Below are 14423 nucleotides of genomic sequence, written 5' to 3' on the forward strand. Positions count from 1 at the left end.
ACAGCATTTGTTCCAACACAATTCTCACTTTATTTTAAAAAACATTCTCACGTACAACATGACTTGGCTCGATATGAGTGCAGTTCGATATTGAGGTTTCTGGGATATACATTTATATATTGGTGTATTTATTGTTTTGTGGTGGATGCTTATTTAACAATTGAGGTTACGGTTTTATATAGAACGTTTGGGGTTTAATACTTTGGAAAGCTAAAAAATAAATTAAAATTACACGTCAATAGTTGGCCAATTTCGTGTTTTAGCGGTCAGAGCAGTCCAGTTGGATTGTTGTGTTTTCTGGCGACTATATACAATTAACATTAATAATTCTCATAACTAAATTATACACAGTGTGATTAAAGCTAGAGTCATACAAAAAGTAAACATAATGGGGGGCAGGAGGGCGGACAGGAGGACATAAGGCTTCCGGATCTGTTTGCGGATGCGGGTCAGATCGGATCTTGCAAGCAAATTGGCGGCAATTATACAGGGCTGACACAAGATCAAAATGGGGTACAGAACTGCCTTGTCATCGTACTACAGGTTTACATAGCGCAGCGCTTAGTTTAGGTATATAGTTTAGTTTAGGTTTTAGCTCAGTTACATTAATGTTTAATCGTATAGGTAAGGTATCGCGCATATTTGTCGATAGATATCATTATTTATATTACATTTAGAGTGCGGCATTTCCGTGTGATGTAACATGCTGACCTAAGTCATCTCCCCAATGCGCGGCAATTAAAAACGAATTGTAAAATTAACTCTCTGCGTAATTAGGCTAGATTGCGTCCCGCAGACGGACGCTACAACTCAAAGAAGTCGTCCTGCTGCTTCTCCAGCCGCTTCAGCGAATTCTGGACTCGTCGCGTCTGCGTCGTGTTCAGCAGGTGCGCCGTGTCCGAGGAGTTCCCGCTGCCCGTCGAGCTGTTGCGCTGATACTGCGACGGACGGTCGTTGTTGTTGGTCTTGTAGGAGTTGTTCAGCGGATTGCGGCGCTGCGGAAAAACGTCGGCGGTGGCACTGATGCAGATGTCCGCATCACTCTGACTGCTGACCAGGCTGGAAGGTGGAAACAAATGATAGCATTAGTTTATGTAGATAGAATTCTACAAGCTAGCGACTCGTTCATCACTTCATCACCTATCACTTCCAAAATCTATTGGCTTGTCAGCTAATAAAATTATGATTAATTGATTTAAATACCAATATTGACAGCTGAATGACCTGAACTGATGATGACTGATTGGGGGAACTACTTACTCCTTAGAGCGCTCCACATATTTGCGCGACTCGGAAATGGTGTTGTCTATCTTGTTGAGGAAGTCGTTCATGCATTTCCTGTTCTCCTCCTCGGGCGTCATTGCTGCCACAGAGTCCAGGCTCTTGCTCTGCTTGCCGCTGCAACCACCGTGGCCGTGCATCATCGATGGATCCTCGTCGCCGGCCTGCACCACCAGCAGCTCCCCGGCAATGGAGTAGGGACGTTGTGGAGGCTGTTGCTGCTGCTGCTGTTGGTTGCCGCCGGAACGCGATCCTCCGGAAATGGGGCCGGTGCCACTTGTGTTGCAGCTGCTGCTGCTCCCACTGCTGCTGCTGCTACTGCTGCTGCTGATGTCGTTGCTCTTCATGAAGCTCTTGTTGCTCTGGCTCAGATTATTGGCATTGTTGTGTGCCTCCCGCTGTCCATTGGCATCCGGAGTGCCCGGTGGCGTGGCCAGCACGGCATCGAAGGCGGCTATCGAATCGCCAGGCACCTGGGGATAGTACGGTGAGTTCTTCTCCACTGGAACCAGGAGAAACTGACGCAGGAACAGGCTGTCCGAGGCGAAGAGGCGGTTGGCCCGTCTTATTTGCTCCGTCTGAAATACAATACACGGGATATATTTATAAGCTGGTGGAGCTCATCAATTACGCGCAATTGAAGCGCTGACACATGATTGATGGATGAGATTGATCGACGGATGGATGAGCCGGCTTAGACGCATATATGGCCAATCGGGTCAAGTGGCATGCAACGATTTTTTTCTGTTTTGGCTTGTAGCTTACAGCGACGTCTCAGATCTGTCGAGTCAATAAACTTAATCTGGCTTTAGGCAAATATTAGTCCAGTGCTAACTGAACAGTCGAGCTCTCATTGTGGACATAAATCATATGCAGCAATCTGTCAAGTCGCGAGAGGGTGTCTAAATATGGGGCTGCAGCATTTTCCACAGGTCCACTGCGATAACGAGACTGATAAAGATCCAGACTAAATGCTAGATACTTGTCCCTTCTCACATGTCGCTATCTAGTGTTTGTCCAAGTCACTAGACGACTTATCACATCCCCCGCAACTTTGGAAAGGTGTGGGTACGGTCGTAAATTCCAAGAAGGCACCAAGTGGCATGGTGTTGGGGCAGATGGAAGTCACCCGTGGCAACATGGCCATTATTGAATCGATACATTCAAATCCCAGGGAGTTGACATTTAAAATGCAAAGGGGTCGCGTGCTGGTAGCACTCGTAAAGCTTCCTCAAGGGGTGTAAGAAATCAATGGATGTGATGAAATGATTTGGTCAAGATTAAAAGTTTCAAAGGAACTATATAGTGGGAAACAACTTGGTGACTTCAGTGGGTTTGGGGGGAAAAACAGTAACTGCAAGAATCCATTCTGGCCTGCATTTTTTGAATTACAAAAGTTCAAAGGCTGCATTCTAAGATCAATAAATTCAAATGAAGCAGCTGACATTTAGCATTCAAAGGGTTAGCGTGTCAGCAGTGGCTTTTGTTGTTGATACACCTATTTTAAGTTGCAATTAAGTATATAGTACATGGCTAAAGGTTTGTTTCAATGGGGATAAATGGTAAATTTGCATATTTGACATTTACAAATCGATAGAAAGATACATTTGGAAGATGAAAATCCATAAACTGGCATGAAGGGCTGTAAAATTGATTGTCATTTTCAATGAGAGCTGATTATTCCATGGAGATTAGATGTCAATAATAAAGGGAGGCATGAGCATCCGTGAGTTGACACTAAAAAACAGAACTTGTGCACTGTTGGAGCTTCTGCCCCACGTGTCAATACGACCATTAAATATGCAACAATTGGCATTGTATGGGAATTCCGTACAACTACCATATAAGGCTAGTAGCACCTCCAAGTTGTTAAGATGCACTGGAGTAGATATATACACAACCATCTACCAGGAAGTGGTAGCCACATCATGCACTCTTGGAGCTTCCCAATAATGTCGCTATGCTGCACTGTTGTGGAATGTGGACTGCGGTTGATGATGACTTCTCGCGAGGATTGACTCACCGTGCAGCCGTACTTGAGGGCGATGCCCTGCAGCGTGTCCGTCTTCTCGACGATGTGCCGGATGAGGGTCTCATTGTTCCGGAGGCTGTTGCAGCAGGTGCTCCCGTAGCGCTTGAGGGTGCGCCCGGAGTCCCTGATCGATTGCTTCTCGTTAAACATGAATTCCGAGTCATCCATGTCGGGGACGATCTCTTGAAACTGCAATGGATTTCAGAATGATTCGATTAAGATGTTTGGTTGTTATATTAATGTATTATATTTATTGTAGTGATGTCATGGCCAACACGCAACGCACACAGGCACAGTCCCAATACCTACACATACAGATGTATGTAATTGTAATTTTGTTACACAGAAACTGATTTTAAAAGCAGTGTTGGGACTAAAGTGAAAAGCGACTAATTTCCGCAATAATTAATTATGCGGCGCACTCACCCGAACGCCGCTCCTTTGCAACGGTAACTGCAACTGCAGCTGCAACTGTTACAGTTACTCCGCCGCAGAGCCCCCAACTCACACACACACGCACACACCCATGGCAGGCCTTTCAAAACAGAGCGAGCGAGACGGCGCGACGGAGAGAGTGGGAGTGGGTGGGGTGAGGTGGCGTCTCTACCTTCCACCGCGCAGTCTGCCAACGAATTGCGCTAATATTTGCACACGCGAGTGCTCTGTTTTATGGCAATTTGCGATTTTTCGATCCAATTGTGATTTTCTGTTTACTACGTGCTGCAGTGTTACCAGATGGGGAAGTGCTCTTAATGGGATGTGAGTTCCTGTTCCCATTGACAAAGCCAATGGGAACACTTTCACCTTCATTGCGCGTTGCCAGATTGTCTTGGCTTGGCGGGAAGTTTGAAATTATCAACTAGATTGAGATGCGAATCTTAAATATTCTAAATCAGTAACCGGTTACTCAAACGCTTTTCAATATTTTGGTTAATGTATATAAGCACCGAATAAATAAATTGTAATTTTATCCTACTAACTGCATATAATAAAGGAAAGTATATATTAGTACACTCAAATAAATTTAGTTACAATCTTGTGAAGTTGGCGCTGCCACCCTGACTGAACAAATTGGCGCGCATTTGAAATGGAGAGCAGTTGGATCACTTTTATTTGCTTTTGCTTTGTCTCAAACAAAATCCAGACGTTGTTAATTTTTCAGTTTGTTGGTGTTTCTCCGCCTGCGGTGGATAATTTTTTCACGTGATCGTCGGCGTAAACGTCTTTAAATGTATTGCATATATTAAGTCAGTCAGTCGGTTCGAACCTGTTTGAACAAAGCAGGTCGCCAGTAGGTTTTGTTATTTTTCTGTATTTTATCCCAGCACCAACAGCTGCTGCAAATATTGAAATTAGTGCGGTGCCGGTGGACGACGTGCCACTGCCTGATAATTAACATGTGACTTTATTCATTAATGGTAGCTGAACATTGTATGCGCAATATCGCTGCATTATTGCACTGCTCCGGCACAATGACTACCGCATATTTGCATTGCGGGCTTTGGCCATAATCGACGTGGAACCGGGCGCGTTTAAGGTCAACAACAAGCTGTTAGTACACATTACCATGCTTTTTTTTGTTAAAATGTGGCTTGTACGTCTTTTGCGCCATTTTATTTGCTTTCACAGCGGTGTTACTTCCTCTGTTTGTGTTTTTACCTTTTTTTCAAATCAGTAAGAACCACAATGATTCAAATTCTGCAAAAATTTAATGGTTTCTTTGTCTCTCTCTCTCTCAGTCTTAAAACAAAGCAAAATAGGTTTTCCATAAATTTATTGTTTGTAACATTTATTAATATAGCCATGCGCATGTGCGCTGCGTCACTCGTTCTAGTCGATATCGAAATACAATACGCATACGCCGTGGTGTACGAATCAGAATTTGTGTGCAGGTAGCATTTGGCATGACTGACTGACTGAATGACTGACTGTGATCTGGAAATCTGTTGCCTGCGGAGAAAGCTCTCACCATTGTCCATTCCGAGCACAATAAACAAAACACCTGATTAATGATCAGCACACGAGCTGTTTCTGAGACATGATCGTACTGTATGTTATTGCCTTATTGTTATTGTGCGCGTTTATTGGCGCAGAAATGAATGTTAAATGCTTTTTGGCACTTTGGCTCTAACAGATGGGGAGGGGGGTGGTGGTTTTAGCCCGCACATTGAGACATCAGACATGCTCGACTGGCGCTTCTTCACTTTGTGAGTCACTAATTTGTATGAATTTGAGGGGCGACGAGTTCATCGCTTGATGGTAAATTATCGTCTACGTTCAAAGAACCTACCGCTGACGAAGGTCAAGACTTTGAGCCAAGTTGGTCCACTTTTCGTTGGCCCGAATGGCCCATAATCAGAGCCATAAATTATGCGGCTAATGCGGCTCAGTCACTCATAAATTCAACCATATCGTTCGTAATCTATTTCAATTTGCTGCCTTTCAATCGCGCTAGCAGCTCTGTTTTTGTTTTTCAAATTTATGGAATTGTGCATAACCGAAGGTTGAGCATAACTATGTAAGTAAAAACGCCTGGCCAGTCGTGCACTATCTTTAGTATTAATTAAAGCCACCAAAATTGGGAATTGCAAATTGATAAACAGCAAACGGTACGAATCGGGAGCAGACAACCAAAACAATTTGTATGCACGGTACGTGACTGAGAAGTAAGAAGCTCTAGATATATACTCAGATATCTGGAGTTCAGTGCTGCTCGCATTGTTGATATATGGGAAATACTCGTCCCATGGTCGCGATAAAGCCAAACAAAAGAGGTTTCTTCACGTGATCTCTGCTGGATTCTCTTGGACATTCCAAATAAAATATTGACTAGCCATATCTATAGCCTATGCAGATGATTCAGGCTGTGCAAAGGTGAAGTTGTGTAGTTGATATACAGAAGTACAAATAGTACAAATAGTACAAATAATTAGATAGTACGATTTATGGACTAGAAATGATAAATAACTTTCGTTCTGTGCGGGCATAAACAGTATCTAAGTTAAACAGACCTCGACCTAAAATCGTACCTATAGTGATAGTATAGTCAAGATGATTCACAACACATTTTCTAAGCCAGCTAGTAAACAATGTGGTGTTTGTTGGTGGATCAATCAGGGTACTCCATCCAACCTTGACTCAAAATTTGCATCCTTTTGGAGCAGCAACCTCACGCTTTTTGTCTTATCGGTTGGTTGGGTGGGGGAATTACTGGTTAAATCCCCATTGAACAACTGACTTTTAAATACTTTAAAAACATACAGCTCAAGTTGTCCGCGGCGATATCAATGAACCGCTTGTATAACCCGCATATGAATGCCCAGAGCTCCATAAGTCAAGTGTCCGGGTCTTAAGTGGTCTTTTCGTTTAGTTTATTTATACTTAGCGATAAATTAAATGGATGGGTTTCTGTTCCTTCGCAGGTTCTAGTTCTTTCAATTGAACACACAAGTAAATCGCACAGACAAGTTGTTTTAGCACCTGTTATTTGAACATTTGAAGGGCAACGTTTAATTGCTAGTGCTACGTGCATGTTCCACCAACGTGACATTTTATGATATGTAAAATATTTAGCGAAGAAACTAATGATTGGGCAAAGGGTATCTCGTAACTATTGGGGAATATTAGCTATCTGGGGATTTTTTGTGTTCACTAGAACTCAGTGAAATAAGCGAGTTTTTTGTGAAATATTTTTGCGGCTAAAAACTTAATTGGCAGTGCGACAAAAAAGTAGCAGTAAATACTTTTAAGTTCTTAAAATATATAAAACAATAGCTGAAGTTAGACATGTGGCAAAGTGGGAACCCTTCAAATTATCAATCTCTATAAACGTTGTTTTATTTCCTAATGACGTTGCACTTAAGCGTGTGATTGATTGTCCGCCAGCTTTCATAATACCCATATACATATACACTACGGTTGTGGGTCATTAAAAAGCATCTGGGCAGCCATCAAATGACTATCAATATGATTTATTAAATTATTAATTATATGTCTACAGCTACTTGAGTTCTTATTGTGCAGTGCTAGCCTTGGTTTTGCTCAAAATGTATGGTTTAAAAACTGGGTGATTTTGTTTTGCTTTGGTATGACAAATTATTTGCTGATAAGATTGCCGCCTTTGTTCGCAGAAGAGGGTGCAGCCTTCGTTTATGATCAATATAAGGTGCGATCGAAGATATATATATGTACATATATATGTAGATACGCCAAGCTATGCACAAACCAGGAAATTTTTACTGGGTTTTTGGAATTTGACATCTTGGTGCGGCAAATCGTTCGATCAGCACGTTCGAATTCTGATAAGACTTCTGTGTGAAAGTCAAGGCCAAAATAAGCTAATGGCCCACACAAAAAAGCCCTTTAAATTCGGTCTATTTGTTCTTTATACAAAAGCCGACTTATCTTTTTTCGGAATTGTTTTTCCCACTTTTATGCTGATTTTTCGTTTTTATAAGACCAGCTAGCAGCTCACAATCAAAACAATAACGCATATCAATCGCTGAATTTCTGTAGATTGACACTTTATTTATAAGCACTTCGAACCGGTTGCAACCGCTAAGTCAGACAAAAACTTAAATATAGACAGCCCGTAATCTCGCAAATAGTCTACACAGAAAAAACCAAACAATCAGAATCAGCAGAATGAACAGAATGAAAACTTCTATATAATTATTCTCTCCGAGAATGGTAAAGATTTTTTAAGGTGACTCACTGGCATTCCCGAGATGATGCTTGGGATTTCACGCATTAAAAAACATCTTGAAAAGCACAGAGAATTTTTTGGGATTTTTTTTTAGGTACCATGGGGTGTCATTCAAAGTGTGATGTTTCCCATTTTTATATTTTAAACTTGGAAACCCCTATGAAAATATTGCTCTATATTTGCGGAAGCTTCACTAATCAGTTTTCGTGACTTCTTTATTTGCAACCAATAAAAAACCCTGTTTTTACCAATATGGTAGCAAATATATAGGGCTGAAAGGCAGTTAAACGTAACATATTTATGGACTAGACTGTAAATTTGTTAGCATGCAAAACCATAAATTCTGCTCGAGCTTAAAGTACAAACAACAGCTTTCTTTTCACATTGTTTTAACCAAGCAGAAATAAAGAAATTAACAAATAAAAACAAGCATGTGACAGAAAAATGAAAAAAATATTTGAAAGAAGCGCAACTGCATACTGATTACCAAGTAGAAACAGTAGCTTAGCTCGTAATATTTAACTATATTTAAGTATATTTATAGAACTAAACTTTAAAATGTGGTACTATGCAATTATATATGGTGTAATGGGTACCAAATGGCAGCCTAAACTTTTGCGCGTGACCCAAATTCGTGTTGAACTTAATTATACCTAAAGTTATCGGCAAACAACAAGCAACAGGCCAACCTCGCTTTGTTGGCCCGCCCGCATGCGAATCATTACCAAATCGGAGGGACTTTCGGTTCGCTGCAGGTGCGGAGCAGTTAGCTGATTGCCGAAGGCCAAAAAAACGCCACCCACAGCTGGCCAACATGGTCGCAATCAGGCGAAGATACACCTGTATTCAAATGTGCTCGTAAGTGGGCCAGTCGCCAGTGAAATACATGCCATGTATGTTTGGCCTATCGCATGTCTATTTCAATGGCGAAGGACACAGGACACAAATGGCTCTTTTGGCCGGAATTTCCAAGGGGATTTCTGAGATAGCCATCTTTGGCAATCGAATGCGGTGCATTGCACCCTTTCAGCTGGAGGATCTGGTTGCAAGGTTAAGGATATTTTTAGAACACCAAGCGGAATGCGACGCCAAGCAAGAATTAACTTTATACTTTGTGCAATGTGCATTGGCCCAATTAGCGGCTGCAGTCGGCGTATAAAATGCATTTTGTGCTCGCTTCAACTTGTTGTTCTCGCTTTCAGCACGGCAAAAAATAGTATCTGCATTTAAATTAATTTAAAATATCTTAACTTAAGCTTTGTCTATTTTGGAATATTTAAAATGATACGTTGAGATACAAGTGACATACTGAATTGATAACCAGTTTCGATAATGTAGCAATAAAATTCAGTTTCTGCTTATTCACACCCATTCTAAAATATTGCAAAATACGTCACTGAATATTTAAAAACCACGCCACTTTCATTGACTTTTATCTGTTTAAAAAAATGTAGTAGGAAATTCTAGTTTTTGATACAAAGTAATTAAACGATCTTAACTTTATGACAATAAAATATCTTTTCTAACATTCCTTTAGATGCATACATTACTAAGCTTGAGTTTCGCTTGCTATTTTGTTAGTTTAAACTTGCAATTCTAGTTTAAGCAATTTTTAGATAAATTACAATTTGTTCCATATAATTAGGCAGTTATTTTTTCGAGTGCACTGGCTGTGCTGCATGGCTATTTTTCCACACTCGCACACACTCATTGGCCATTTGCAATTCAAGCGGGGAGCCGCATAAGTTGGTGGCTGTAGCTGCTTTTGGCTTTGCTTTTGGCCAGATGTACTCGTTGCTGGCTTACTCATCGCCTTGGTTCGCTGGCCACGATCTTAGCACACTTTGGTGGCACTCGGATTCGGATTCGGATTCGAATTCGGATTTCGCGATTCGCAGCTGCAACAGAAACAGCATATTCGCACACTCAAAAGCCAGCAGAAAAGATACAAAAATAGTAAATAACTAAAAAACAAATAAATAAAGTGGAAAAGAACCCGAGGAAGCGAAAGAGTAACGCTCATTCAGAAAGCCAGTCGCTTTTTTTCGCGAGTAATGCGAAACCATTTCGACATGATCGTGTTTCGCAGAATAATTTATTATTTTGTTTGGCTGTTGCCGGGTGTCTTTTGGCCAGGTCTTTCTTAAATGCGGTTAAGCACTCCGGCTTCACAGCCACTTCCTCCACTTCCCCCCACTTCCCAGGCCAAGTTCTCATCGCCGATCGTGGTCGTGTTGGCTTGGGGTATACCACTATATACTATATAACATACAATGGGGGTCAACGTAATAGGATTGTGTCATAGAAACCAGCAATATGCATGGTTGCATATGTTTTATTTTTTAAGTAATAATGTAATATTTAATGGATGGATTGGCTGCTATAAGGATCTAGCTTAAAATATACCTCTGAATCTAGCTTTATTTGTAGAAAATTGATCTTTATTTTCTTGCTATAGTTCATTGTGCTTTTTTTGCTTGCTGAACTGTTGAATTTCTCGCAGACCACCTATTTTCTTGACCGCGAGTGTCCTGCATTTGCTTAGACTTCGGGCCAAAGCCACAACTTGAAGCCAAGAGCTAACGACCGCTTATTGCCGTGACTCCAGACAGCCTTTCGCGAATCGAAAATGTAGAAAAAGGTGCAAATAAAATAAAAATATTAATGATCGCAAAAAAAGGGGCAACAGAAGTTGGCTTCACTTCTGCAAGAAAGCCACAATATTGTCGTCATCTCTCAGCCGATTGCCACAGGCAAAAGCGTTTTGAAGGGGCAAAAGCCGTTAAGACTCGATTGTTGGGAGTTCCATACAAAAATATGAGCTCTCAACTTTTAGAGTTGTTCAACATCGAGACAAGGAAATATTACATTTTACAAAACTGCTTCAGCTGCCTTGCAAAACCCACATTTTCGCACTTTTTCTTCGACCGTTAAATATTAAGAACATATTTGTTTTTTAAATAAATAACACAAATTAGCGTATCTTACTATGGAGTGTCATGATATTTTCGCCCCTAGCTTTTTGTCTCTTTTGTTCGGATTAATTTGTAAGTCGCTTTGCCACCTGCCACGATTGTAATTCCATCTGTGATTTGTATACGCCCTAATTGTAAGTCGATTACCAGTTTCCTGTTTCACAATTATGAACTGGTAATTGGGACTGACACCTACATAGGTAGCCTTGAGTGTTTACCTTTCTATCTAATAGTATTATTAACTAGATTTCTCACCTGCGAATGCAGTTTCCAATCCTTGTAGGCCTTCACAATGTAATCCATTTCCGTGGGCTTGTCTGTTTTTCTGCTTTTCACACTGGATCGCCTGCATCGAAGAACATAAAATATACTAAGTACGGTCACTGCACTCACTGATAGCAATTAACTTTGGTTCGTTTTGGTTTTTGTCTGTCCCGTAATCAGCTGAATTCACTCCGCAATTATGAAACAATTAACTTTTTTCGAGATTTCTTGGTACATGTTTCTTGTTTCTTTTTTTTCGGTGGCTGCCATCAAACAAGATTGTGCAACGTCCGAGTAATTATTTAACAGACTTTACTTTAGTTTGGGGCTTTACTTTTCTAGTCAAGGCTGGCAACAACAAATCTCTTGAGCTCACTCCTCTTTCGTTTCTTCTGTCTTTTCTTCTGTCTGTGTGCCTCTGCACTTGTGCAAATCTCCAGAGCTCGTGGGCGTCACTTTGTGGGTGTGTGCGTGAGTGGGAGTGTGCCGGTGACGTGTGTGAGCGAGTGGGTACAGTCGGGCCCCAGTAAGGCGAACTTGTTACTACATGTTTATATATTGTCAGATTCAAGAGTCAAACTGCTCATATTTTTTAAATTTTGTAAAAAAGAAAGTTAAATTTCAGCAAAATTATAGAAAAAGTTGGTGCATAGAAATATGCTATTAAAAGAGTTTTTTAAAGCTCTTTTAAAAATATATTTACAATAAAGTTTAAATTGTCCAAAATTCGTTATTGTATTCGTTTTAATTTTATTAAAATATTTATTAAAATGACTTGTACCGACTTCTTATGAACATAAAGTGACATAGAGTGAAGGTCTTTGGGAATTCCGAGTTATGGAGTTTGAACTGTATGTGAATTTGTTTTCCGGCTGCGACAAATTGAAATTTGTATGTACCGCCATTCGTGATATTTTGCCAGTTGACTTTTTGTGTTGCTTTTTATCTAGAGGAAAAAAATATCCATTAACTTGTAGGATTTTTCTTGTTATAATTCCAACTGCCGCCGTTCGTGTCGATGCTGTTACTTAAGTTATTAATTTGATTGTTGCTGCTTCTGTGGGACAGCGAGCAGCTTTTGTTTATGGTTTTTTCTAGTTTTTCCATCGACTTTATTTTTTGTTTTGCCACCACACAAATGAGTGAGAGGAGCAGCGCAGATCACCGAGTGTGTAAATACACACAATTGAGGCTTCACGTTCGTCCCATGGCAACGACAGTAACCGTTCTCCAACTTTAGTAGTTGTTGTGCATATATTTCACTTAATAGCAACTCTTCTTTTATAATATTTTTGTTTATTTGTGTGTATTTCTATATGTATGTATTCATCTTTTCGGCACTCACAAACACAGATACAAGAGCGGCGACGACGACGACGGCGACGACAACGCGATATATTTTATACGTTTTTTTCCAGCTTTTTCGCCGCTAAACGGAGGCACTAACTAAGTGTACTTAGCCAAAACCACTAAGAGCGCAGCAGGCGAGCGACCAACTCCAAGCAGCACTCAAAAACAAGTGACTGCTGAAATGACTGGCGAACAAGCGACGAGCGACGATTCTCCGCCGCCGGCGAGATAGACTCTCTTCCAGAAGACTCTCTTCGGGCGCTCAGCTGGGCTCTCGGCTTTCGGTTTCTTCGGCTGGAATTGAAGAATGGCATTATCGCGTACTGGAAGTGCACACAAATACTCATTCGATTCGTGGATTCGTTGGTTTACTGCCTCCACCGCTTCCACTGCTCACTTCCCCAGCCAGTCATTACTTTTCCAAGTACTCAGCATAGGGGCCATACGAATTCGTTAGATGATTGTGCCTAATTCGAGTGATAATGGTGATAGCAAACACGTTGGCCTAGCCAGCAGGGAAAGAGAATATTACAGGCACAGTGCTCGCATGATGTGATGAACCATCCGAGTTTTATTTTATTTATACTCCCACTTAAGATCACTCATACGCAGTGGTGTCCCTTACTTAAACCATGTTTTAAATGGAACATTTTTTATAATTCGAATAAGAATCTAATTATAAGACAATGCATTATTACATAAATAATGTATAATAATTATTACCTCATTAACTTTTACTTGTAATGCGTGAGTTGTTGAGTAAACTTCTTAGATTTCATGATAATAGCTTGCACTTAATAACCTAAACTAAAATATTATGTAGATTGCACACACTGTACGCAAATAATCGTATGTAAGTATGTACCCGCAAACTTGTGATAATCATTTAAGCAGATCTCTCTGTTTTTCTGGCACTCATCTTGATTATTAAATGATAACTGGATGACGGCGACAGGTGCACAAGTACAATGATTATCAAGCTCCTCGCGTTTTCTATGAGGTTTTATTGTTTTTTTTTTCCCCCAGTTCGTCATAGGATTAATTAGCATGCATGATAAGCCCACGATCTGTGGAGGAATCCCTTTTTTAGCGTTGAGCAGGGAATTTTCCAGCAAACGCGGACGTCATCGTTTGCATTGCAGATTGCGGTAAAAGTTGAAGAACTATTTTTGGAAATCCGGTGATAGTGGCTACACGCCCGCTGCTGCTGCTGCTGCTGTCAAAACAAAACTTTCATTATGATTAGGCCAACGAATTCGTGTTGTTTGCGGCCCAGATAAGCGCCGAATGACTGTCACAGTACAAGGTAATCCATGTTAGATATATATTGTTATCGATACCCCTTATCACTGCGCACCTAAACGGAGCGACTAACCATGAGGTGCGGAATGCGTCAGCTGCCAAAAACAATGTGTTGCCAATAGCTGATAGTACAAGTTACAAGGAGTTGATCAATTTGTTTATGTTTTCGTGTTTAATACAAGGAATGCCTGGGAAATATAAAAAGTATGTAGCTACATATATACAACAAGTAATAAAGAACAAGTAATTAAGGACCTAACGAATATATATTATTTGTTTTACGCCTTAAACTAAAAGGAAGTTAAGAAATAAGGGTATGTTTTGATGATATTACTTATATTTACATAAGTAATTACTAAATTCAGGCCACAACTTTAAACACGTCCTTCTTTGTGAACTTTCTATACTAATAAGGTTAATTACAATGCGTTTTTGTGAGATAACACATCTTATGAATGTGAGTTTCCCTTTTTTGTCACTGAACAAGAGATTTGCAGGCGCTCAGTGATTCAAT

General features: G+C 40.5%; 1 protein-coding gene across 3 annotated transcripts; it reads right to left on the reverse strand.

Annotated features, from left to right (window-relative positions):
* Positions 1-6: 6 nt before the first annotated feature.
* On the reverse strand, positions 7-12805 carry LOC6728113 (regulatory protein MIG1). 3 transcript variants are annotated; one of them, XM_016175292.3, is made up of 5 exons: positions 12603-12805; positions 11249-11339; positions 3305-3502; positions 1261-1859; positions 7-1059 (listed from the first exon to the last, which is right to left on the reverse strand). In XM_016175292.3, exons 2-5 carry the CDS (start codon positions 11294-11296, stop codon positions 804-806), a joined length of 1101 nt encoding a protein of 366 aa, XP_016034732.1. In that variant the 5' UTR covers positions 11297-11339; positions 12603-12805; the 3' UTR covers positions 7-803. The 3 variants fall into 3 exon arrangements, with proteins under 3 accessions (XP_016034732.1, XP_016034735.1, XP_016034733.1); XM_016175295.2 differs by lacking the exons at positions 11249-11339; positions 12603-12805 and adding an exon at positions 3740-4071; XM_016175293.2 differs by lacking the exons at positions 11249-11339; positions 12603-12805 and adding an exon at positions 3623-3647.
* Positions 12806-14423: the final 1618 nt, after the last annotated feature.

The sequence above is a fragment of the Drosophila simulans genome, chromosome 3R, assembly GCF_016746395.2.
Source record: "Drosophila simulans strain w501 chromosome 3R, Prin_Dsim_3.1, whole genome shotgun sequence".
In the NCBI taxonomy this organism is placed as follows: Eukaryota; Metazoa; Arthropoda; class Insecta; order Diptera; family Drosophilidae; genus Drosophila; species Drosophila simulans.

What these genes read in the sequence shown, in the direction of transcription:
- LOC6728113 (XM_016175292.3), bottom strand. Translation starts at nt 11,296, where the DNA reads ATGGATTACATTGTGAAGGCCTACAAGGATTGGAAACTGCATTCGCAG. An exon ending in ATTGGAAACTGCATTCGCAG is followed by an intron (nt 3,503 to 11,248) that starts GTGAGAAATCTA and finishes AATCCATTGCAG; the next exon opens with TTTCAAGAGATCGTCCCCGA. An exon ending in CCCTCAAGTACGGCTGCACG is followed by an intron (nt 1,860 to 3,304) that starts GTGAGTCAATCC and finishes ATTGTATTTCAG; the next exon opens with ACGGAGCAAATAAGACGGGC.